General features: G+C 59.5%; 1 protein-coding gene across 1 annotated transcript in view; it reads left to right on the top strand.

Moving 5' to 3' along the window:
* Gng7 (G protein subunit gamma 7) overlaps positions 1 to 8034 on the top strand; it is a 53896-nt gene extending 45862 nt beyond the window's left edge. Inside the window, exons 3-4 of the mRNA XM_055607861.1 lie at positions 5380 to 5495; positions 7337 to 8034. Of these exons, the coding sequence (XP_055463836.1) occupies positions 5412 to 5495; positions 7337 to 7462 (210 nt within the window). The 5' untranslated portion in view covers positions 5380 to 5411 and the 3' untranslated portion in view covers positions 7463 to 8034. The remainder of the gene's footprint in view (positions 1 to 5379; positions 5496 to 7336) is intronic.
* The last annotated feature ends 2039 nt before the right edge of the window (positions 8035 to 10073 follow it).

The raw sequence follows: 10073 nt of genomic DNA, 5'->3' as shown, positions 1-10073 counted from the left end.
CCACTGAGTTCCAGCACCCTTCCCACTGAGTTCCAGCACCCTTCCCATTGAGTTCCAGCACCCTTCCCACTGAGTTCAAGCACCCTTCCCACTGAGCTACAAGCACCCTGCCCACTGAGCTACAAGCATCCTGTCCACTGAGTACAAGCACCCTGCCAGCTGAGTCATCCTTCCCACACCCCTCGCTGGGAACTTTCCACCCTATCACTGCCCCCCCTTCCCCACAGCACATTCCAGCACATGTTTTCATTCTCTGTCCCCAAACAGGTGGCCTTAGCTCATCACCTGACCATATTGTGCAAGGTGACATTACAGGTATTTTCCCCAAAGTCCACATGCCTCAAAAAGAGGCCACAGGCTCCTATTGGGGTGCAGAAGGGCGAGTGGGGACCCGTTGCCCCATCTCAAAGCAACCGTTGTGTTCTTGAATCCGGGCCATGGGGAAGAGGGGGCTCTAGAGTATCCCCCCAGTCGTGTCTGCACAGACCTGCGACATGGTTCACTACACCCCAGGAGCTGGCCATCCTGTGGACTCTGCACAGAGTTATGCTACGGGGCTTCAGGGGGAGACGTTTGCATTGATTCATAAGCAGTCTGAAGTGACTTAATACCATAGGCTCACAGAAAGAGGTTGTAGCCCAGGCTGGCCCTGAACTCCTCTTGCTTCTGCCGCCACCTCCCCGGTTCTGGGATGGCAAGGCATGCCGCACACCAGGTATATGCAGTGCTGGGCCTGGGGCCTAAGGTTTCGTTCACCTAAGCGAGCACTGTGTCAGCTGAGCCACAAGCAAGCACCCTGCCCACTGGGGTCAGCCTGGCCCCCTCACTTTTCCCAGGTCCCTCTGGGGCCCTCGGATGGGGGTGACTTCTCACAGCCCTGGACTGGACAGAGGCGAGGCCGTGGGCTGTCCACGGCGGCTTCTCAACAGAAAGCCGAGAACCGGCCCAGTCACATTCAGGACTCACTGGCCGGCATCTGCAGCCACCTCTGTTCTCGGCTCTGCTGCCTTTGACTTCTGACCCAGATCTGGACAGCACGGCCTTCTCCATGGCTGCAGCCGCTCAGGCCCCTTTCCCTTGGGTCAGGGACCTGGAGATTCTCATGAGGTGTCCAGAGAGGGGTGAGGAGCATTCTGAGGCTGCCTGCGAGCAGCCGCCGCCATCTCCCCTCGCTGTGCTGTGTTCTTTGTATGCAGGGAGGGACTGTGTATATTTTTATTATTTCCGTGGAGGCATGAGATTCATGTGGCACAAGTAGCGATGTGTCTGAGGCTGGCCTTGAACTTCCCATCCTTTGCTAGGTGTGTTCTTGTATTCTACAAGCACCTCACCCACTGGGCTACAAGCACTGTACCAGCGGCACCTCTGGTGATGAGGCTGAGCCTGGCTGGAGGCTCCGGCCGTGAGCCTCGGAGCTGTAAAATCACCAGAGTTCACTGTGTGTCCTTTTCACCTGCAGAGCTGTGGGGTCTCAGGGTTCCTGACGAGGGAGTTCTCCTAACCCAGACTTTGTCCCTTCGAGCAGTGTCAACACTGTCCCAACAGCGGGCGGGGGAGCTGGGCCAGGACGCCCCGCACTCTCAGGGACCCCCTGCACCCACTGCCCTGTGGGTCCCACTATGCTCGCCAGCCCGGACGGGTGGAGGGAGGGAGGGAGGGAGGGAGGAGCATCGCTTTGGCTGTTGTCCAGGGTGGGGCCATGTCACTCGGGTCTGGAACTGTCAGAGGAAAACATTGCATCGGGAGCCCGCCTGTCATCCCTCGGCGCTTCGGAGCAGAGGCAGGAGGATCAGGTCATCCTCGGCTACACGGGGCCACCTTGGGGACAGCCCAGGTGACATGAGATTGCTTCAGAGAGACGGTGTGTGAGTGCGCACGCACACCAGCATATATGCACAGAGCTCAGGTAACTCCAGGAACTCTGTCCTCGCCGTCCGCCTGGGTCCCAGGGCTTGAACTCGGCCTCTGAGGCTCAGCAGCACCGTTCCCTGGGGTCATCTCTGGCCCTCGCTCTCTGCCTTCGATGGACTATTACTCAGTCATGAGAAAGGACAATGTGCACGCGTGGGTGGATGGAGCGACGCCGTGGTGGGTGGAGGAGGCCAGGCCACAGACGTTGGGAGAGTCCAGTCCTGGGACTTTCGACCTACAACAGAAATGAAGAGTGGCTCCAGGGTGCATGAGGTCAGCCGCCGTGACGCAGGCGCAGCAGGAATGGCTCGTGTCCTGGTGGTTGGTGACAAGGCCATGTGGACTTCTGAAACTTCTGTCCCCTGTGACCCCGGAAGGGTCTCGCCATTAATGGGAACCGTATTATTAAAGGAAGTCCAAGAAGGGTCGCTCTCGCTGGACAGGGGCCGCACCCCTTTCATCCCAGCCCTCGGGGGGCAGAGGCAGGCGGGTCTCTGAGTTCCAGGACAGGCAGGACTATAAAGAGACTGTCACAGTGCCTCCCTTTCTCCTCAGTTCTTCTCATTGGCTTTTGGTAGTGGTTGGCTTTGGTTGTTTTCTTTTTGTGCTTGTTTTTAAGACATGGTCTCAAGTTGTTAAGGCTGGCCTTGAACTCATGATCTGGTCAGGGGTAACCTTGAACTCCTGATCGTCTCTGCCTCCACCTCCTGAGCTCTAGAGTGGAGACATGAAGCAATGCCATCTGCCCTGCCTGTGTGACTTTCACACCAGTCTCTCTGTCTTCCTCTGTTTCACCCTGTCTTCCTGTGGCCACCATCCCTCCCTTATCCATCCATCTATCTATCTATCTGTCTGTCTATCTATCTATCTAGGGGTTTTGAAATAGGGTCTCACTGTGTAGCCATGGCTGTCCTAGAACTTGCTGTGTAGACCAGGCTGGCCTCTGCCTCCCAGTGTTGTCAGGATGGGTTGTACGGGGCCATGGACACTTCTCAGCTCTCCAGAACCCAGCCTCACCTGCCTGATATCTGCCCCACTAGAGCCCCAAAGATGTTCACCCAGGGAACCCCAGCTTCTGGGACCTCTCTCTTCCCTCTCAGCATGTGGGGTTCCATGTGGGCCTCGGCATGGCTGGCGACCATGGGCACAGGATTTCTTGGGGTCTGTAGAATGACAGAAAAGGGAGTGGCATGGCCTCCCAAGCCCCAGGTAACACTGGGGGCTCCCTGGCATAGAATGGGCAGAGGCAGCATGCCCAACACCCAGCTGGGGGCCCCACATCACTCCTGGTTTATGCTGACCTCAGGGCTCCCCTGAGCCTGGGTCTCCAGCACTGTGAGGCAGCCTTGTATCTCTGCCTAAACCAGCCCTGGCTTTCCAGCTCCCCAAATCACCCCACGTGACACCCCACTTCTCCGCTGCTGCCCAAAGACTGAGGCCCCGGCCAGGAGCTCTGCAGGTCCTGCTCTGGCTGCAGGTCTGTCCCACAGGCTGCCACGTGCAGGGCCTGTGGCCCCTGACTCAGCGGCTGGGCTGCCTTGGGCTCGGGCGGCTGCTACCTGTGGGGGGCCATGGCTGAGCCGTGAGTCAGGGCTCAGGCTGGTGACACAGACCTCGGGCCGGACAGCGCGAGACAGCCTGCAGAGCCGCAGTTCAGGGTCAGCAGACACCGTGAGAACAACAAAGCTGTGTACCAGAAAACCGTGGAAGACAAAACAGAGACATGTCCGGACGTTCGCTGTGGACAAACACAGCCATGTTCCGACTGGTGACTTCCCGAGATGTGTGTACACATGAGCGAGCAGGACCCTCCTAGAATTCCCCAGTGAGGGCTGGGGGCGTGGCTCCTGAGTTGAGCCCAGGCATAGCATGCACAAAGCCTCACACGCGTGCACAAGCATAGGCAGATATTTTTAAACAATAAAATGCCCATGCCGTGCGCCTATCTCTAGAGATCCTCAGGCACAGGCCTGAGGATACACTCTGACCCGCTCACATTTCTATCTCTTCACACACACCTGCACTCAGACGCCTGCTTACATGGATGCAGCAGGCTCACGTGAGGACACATGCACACACACACACACACACACACAAGCACGGGTTCTGAGCAGGGCTAGCCCCTGCTCTCCAGCTTCTCAGGAAAAGGGCTGAGGCCTGGCCCTTGTTCTCTCTACCCAACTATATTTAGCTCAAGAGGAATCTTGGGCTGGAGCCCATGCGGTCTCCGTGTCCTGCCTGGAAGCCCTGATGGGTGATTTCTCTGCAGCCCACACCAAGGCTCAGGCTTCTCTGTCCCCAGGAGCTGGATGTCTGCTCACACCCCAGGGAGCCAGGCAGGGACGAAGGACTTGGATGAGACTTAAGCCTGCCATCCCAGACCTTGAGACTGGCCAAAAGTTCTGGCCAGCCTGGGCTACACAGGGAGACTCTTGTGCAGTCAGCTCATGCTGAGCTGCGATGAAAGGACATGAGGTGGTTCCACTGGGCGTTACTCAAGGTGACATTTGACAACCTGAAGGCAAGCTGGCAGGAGGCCTCAGCCGGGAAAGCGATTGCTACTAAGGCCGAGGACCCAGGTGAAAGGAGGCAGCACATTTCCACACGCTGTCCTCTGACCCGGATGCCATGACACATGCAAATCCACACATATGCGTGCGCAGGGCCGTGTGCACACACACAAGCACACACACACACACATGAACCTGTGCATGCAAACAGACAAGCATACTCAAATATTTTTAAACAATAAAATGTTAGGGCCACTGAGATGGCTCAGCTGGCAAAGATGCTTGCTGCCAAGCTGGAAAAAACTCGGTTCAAACCCCGAGAGAGAACCGACTCCTGCAGGCCGTCCTGTGACTTGCACACAGCCTCACCCACACACAAAACAGAAATAAACAAAGGAAAAGAGGGGCCAGGGTGTGGCTCAGCAGGAGAGAGTCTGGAACTGTGCAGGCCCTGGCGTCTGTCCCCAGAGCTGCTGGGGCTGCTGCTGGGGCTGTCTAAAGAGAGCCTCTTGCAAGAACCAAAATCGAAGCCTTCATGCTGGCCCGGCCCACCCCCAGTGGCCATGTCCAGTCCCAGGCCACCGTCTCTGCTGCCATCCGGGCCTCAGCTTGAATTCTGTAGCTCGGAACAGACGGACAGCCTTCAGGTGTACTTTCATCAGGCCGTGACAGTCATGATGCTCTAGACCTGTTTGACAACTGACTTCACGACCGTAGGGAAGGCTGAGGGAGGGTCTCGGGGTGGGCCAGGATGACCGCAAACTCAGTCATCATCATCTTGGTGGGACCCTGAGTCGGCGTGACCTTGGGCCCTTACCACCCCACCCGCAGGGATGGGCAGAGGCAGGAGCTGGGGGCCTGTCCCGTGCTCTGAGAAGCTGGGCTGACTGGGCAGTCCTCCGAGGGTCAGGGTTCCAGGGGTCTGAGCAGCAGGTTCATGGCCCTCTGTGTCCTCCAGCTCTCTAGACTCGGGGCCCACGCTCATGGCTGATGATGTCAGGTACTAACAACGTCGCCCAGGCCCGGAAGCTGGTGGAGCAGCTGCGTATCGAAGCAGGGATAGAACGCATCAAGGTGAGCTGGACCAGGGGTGGGGAAGGAGGAGAGACAGCCACAGCCCGGTGTGGGGCCGAGAAACTCAGGTGGCCCGTTGGGGCGGGACGGCGTGTCCAGCATGCCTTTCGCCTCAGCCTGCGGCTTTTTCCTGTCACCCTCTTCCGCACAGTGCTCTCTGTCCTTGGTTACTACAGACAGGAGTGACACAGAGGAAGGGAGCAGATGGCTGTCTAGCTGCTTGCACCGTTGGGCGTGGTGTTCATTTCTTGCAACAAAACTGATTTGTGTACTAAATAAAGAAAAGGCGGGCTGGGGGCGTGGTCAGGGGTGGAGCCCCGCCTAGAATCTCCCAGTGAGGGCTGGGGGCGTGGTGAGGGACAGAACACTTTCCTAGCCTGCAGGTGGCCCTAAGTTCCATCCCTGGCGCCACCACATACAAGTGTTAGACTGAGCAAGGTGGCCCCAGGACCACTATTCCCCTGCCTCGGCGCATATTCATCCAGACCTTCATTCACTGGGAAGGGAGCCCCCAGACCCTCAGGGCTCAGGCCAGGCCGAGCAGAGGACACCTCACAGGAGGTCTGTGGGCCCAACCCCGAGCTGGACAGAGCTGCTCAGGCAGAGCAGGCCCCGGAGGTTCCATGTGAGCTGGTGAGAGGGAGGGGCGCTCTGTGGTCCCCCTCACCCTGTCTGGGGTCGGGACCAGCCTGCTGGTGACACGGGGATGGTCGTGTGCCTGGGCACCTCGCGGGCTCTGGGCTTCTGCGTCCCCTCCCAAGTCGCCGTGAGAACCCTAGAGACCTGGGCGGACCCCGGGGAAGGGCCCGGGCGCCCTGTGCCACGCCGGCTTTTCCGAGGCCTCGCAGGCTGTTCTGTCCATCGCGGAGGGCACATTTCCAAGCAGATCTACAAAGGCCCGCGGTTTTCCCTGCGCGGAGGCGTATCAGGCGTCAAGGCCAGCCTCAGCTACACAGGAATTTGAGGCCATCCTGAGCTACATGAGACAAGACAGCGGCAGGACAGGGGGCATCTTATCTTTGTCTGGTTTCGTTGTCCAGACAGGGATTCTCCGCGTCCCAATGGCTGTCCTGTATCCGCTCTGCAGACCAGGCTGGCCTTGAACTCGGATACCGCCTACCTCTGCCTCCCAAGCGCTGGGCTCAAAGGCCTGTGCCACCTCCGCCCGGTAGTGGCCATGATCTTAAACTGCAGCTGCCGCACATGGCCTCATGCCTGACACAGCCCAGCAGCCCTAATGGACCAGGTCCGGTGAGGCACAGGGCTTTCCCCACCGGCTCCCACGGGTGGGGCGGGAGCGGATGCTGTGGGGCAGAAATCCAGCCACAGCTTACTTAGTTGCCAGGAACTTCTGGCGAGGGATGCCGAGAGGCCCCATTCCTCCTTCGGCTTCTTTCGCATCTCAGTGATAAAGTCCGGAGGTTCGTGGACCGTTTGCACTCTAAGCCACGCTCCAGCTTCTCCCTGGGGGATTCTAGGTGGTGGCTCCACCCTAACCACGCCCCTGGCCCTGGGTGACTGTAAGCGCACCCAAAAGACCTGTCCCAGTAGCCGTCACCTCATCCCATCTCCACGCCCCAGCAGCCACAGATCCACTTCCTGTGTCTGGGTTCATTTTTTTCCTAGAGATATCTTGCCGTGTCCTTTTGTGTCTGGTCCTCTCACTGGAAACGAAAGGCCCTCAGAACCCCTGCGTGTCGTAGCCTGTGTCAGAGCCGTGTCCCTTTTTCGTGGGTGTGCACTATTCCACGGCGTGTGTCCCCCCCACCGTGCGTGTGGCTTCACCCGGCCTCTCCCTGTCCCATCTGACGTTCCCTCTCTCCCCCCCTTGTGCCGCACAGGTCTCTAAAGCCTCGTCAGAGCTGATGAGCTACTGTGAGCAGCATGCCCGGAACGACCCCTTGCTGGTCGGTGTGCCAGCCTCTGAGAACCCGTTCAAAGACAAAAAGCCTTGCATAATCCTCTAGTCCTCTCTCTCTGCCCCCTCCCAAGGCACTTTCCAATTTCTACTGTGAGAAAAGTATTTGTGTCCCTCCCGCTTTGAACTCTGAAGGAACAGAAATCGTCGTGAATGCCCGGATCTTCACGGCTGGCATGGAGTGTGTGACTCGGCCGGGGGCTCGGGCTGCCTGGCCTAACAAGGGTGCCGGCCTCCTCCCCCTGCCCCCTCCCGCCAGGCATCGCTGGGGACCTGGGCTGGGTGACCATCCTTAAAGCTCCCATAGTCAGCGCCGGGGGAGGGCTCACAGGCCAAGTGCATGCCTGGCGGCCATGAGGACCCCAGTTGCGACCCTCCATCCCACGTTTAAAAAATATCCAGGGGCCGGGCCACGCATCTGTGCCCCAGCACTCCGGAGGCCGAGACGGCAGGGTCCCGAGGGGCTTGGGGACAGACATCTTGGCTGTCAGTGAGCTGGGGCCAGTGAGGGACCCTGCCTCCACCACAAGGCCGAGTTAGACAGGGGAGGGCACACGCGGACCTCCAGCTCCGCCTCGGACACACACAATTCGCTGTGCTGCCCAGCGGCCCCCCCCCCCCCCCCAGTGTGGCCCTGTCATGTGCACAGCGACTTCCTTCTCCGGAGACCTGGTCCATTCCGGAAACGGACCTCCAGGTCTCCACACACACAGAGCGCTTGCTGGTGCGGCCGAGTGTGTGATGTCCCCCAAGCCTGAGGCCCGTGTGGGCGCCGGCAGCTCCCCACTCTCCCAGTTTCCCAGTTACCCGGGTGATTGTGAGGACAGAGGTGCAGCTTTGGTTATCTTGGGGCTGTTGAGAAGGCGTGATGGCGTTCTGCAGCCACGTGGGTCTCCAGATCCCTCCTCCTCCTGCCTAGATCAAACTCTTTCCAACTCAACCCAAGACCCTCAGTGTGAGGACTGTGGAGCGGTTGTGCCCTGCCCCCTCAGAGAGGGGGTGGGGAGGATGTTAAGCAGAGGCTCCGCCCCTGCGCACGCCCAGCCCCTCACTCAGGGACTCTAGGCAGAAGCTCCACCCCTGGCCACGCCCCAGGCGTCTAGGTGGGCCCCAACCCTGAGCCAGGCCTGTACCCCTGTTTGGTCTAAGAGTCTAGGCTGGCCCGGAACTGGAGCTCTTCCTGCCTCCGCCCGGGCTTGCACACCTGGCCTAGGGACCCGCCCCCACGGGTGACAGCCACAGCGGCAGGTGTCAGGACACGGAGGCTTGGCTGTGCCAATGCGCCCTGAAGCCTGACCTCAGAGGCACCCCACGCAGCAGGGCGACCTCGGGTTCCAGAGTCCCCATGACCTCTCCCTCCTGCCACACAGCAGAAAGCGAGCCACTCCTGTTATGCCCCGTGGCCCTGATGGGAATCAGCTTCCAGAAGCCTGTGCCAGGCTGGTCCACGGACAGTTGCCCAAGTAGCCCAAGGGGAGGGTGAATGGGGCCCACACACCCCGGCTCATCTCCCAGCCCTTCAGGCACAACCTACCTCCTAGGCAAGGTGGCAAGCCCCAGACTCCATTTCCACAGGGCCAGGGAAAGAGGTCTGGGGCATGAGTAGGGGTAGACATTGCAGGTGCTAAGAGGGGCCCCCATTCCCCCCTCCGAGGGCTGGCTCCCAGAGGGTGCAGGGTGAGGGCCAGGCCCCTCCGTGCACCGGCTCCTGGCTCCCCGTTGCTAGCCAGGAAGAGCCAGGCCTTTGGGGAGCCTGCTTCCCCAAACGTGTGTGGGTGGAGCAGAAAACCAGTGTCTCCCTAAAACGAAAGCCACCTTGCATTAGGCTGGGAATGGGGTCCCGAGGTGCATGTCCCAGACAGACTGGCAGGGGACAGCAAGGAGAGAAAAAGCAGGTTCTGCGGACTGGGGCTGTGGCCCAGTGGGCAGAGCACCCACCCGGCATGCCAAAAACCCAGGGCTCCTCCCCCCAGCTTTCGGAAACCAAGCACAGGCACACTGGGGAGGCGGAGTCAGGGGGATCAGGGCATCAGGGTCATCCTCAGCGACATAAGACATAATGAGTTCAAGGCCAGCCTGGGCTACAGGAGACAATGTCTCAAAAAACAGAGAATTCAGTGCACGCTCCCCTCGGGGGAGGCGGCCAGCCTGGCCAGTTGTGTTTGCTCCAAGCTTTTCCTTCCCCAACTCCGGGAACAAACCTCAAGTCAGTGCCCATGCCCAGGCTGCTAGTGCCCTCTCCCCAAGTAACTCACACCAAGGACAAAGCGGCCTCATGTTCCCAGGAAAGGTAGGACATCCTTGGCCCCTGTATTGAGCCCCAATGGTCCCTGTGACCCCTATGACCACCGGAGCCCTGCCTCAGCTTGGGGACACTGCAAGCGGAACAAGGCATAGGCAGGCGGATCTCTGTGGTCGAGGCCAGCCTGGGCTACAGAGTGAGTCCAGGACAGCCAAGGATATAGAAACAGTGTCTGAGAGAAGAAAGAGAGAGAGAGGAGTCAGACCTACTCCAGCATGAGCGACCAGCAGGGACTTCCAGCATAAGGATGGGAGGTTGCATCCTACTGGAAGCCATACACAGACATGACCTGACACAGCCTTCCTGTTCCCTCACCCCGCTCCAGGGCTGGCTCCTCCTCCTTCCCTGTGCTTTGGGA

Source organism: Psammomys obesus, unplaced genomic scaffold (genome assembly GCF_907164565.1).
Source record: "Psammomys obesus unplaced genomic scaffold, mPsaObe1.curated_primary_1811, whole genome shotgun sequence".
Lineage (NCBI taxonomy): Eukaryota > Metazoa > Chordata > Mammalia > Rodentia > Muridae > Psammomys > Psammomys obesus.
The sequence above is the reverse complement of the archived record's forward strand: the minus strand, read 5'-3'. Positions and strand labels throughout refer to the sequence as shown.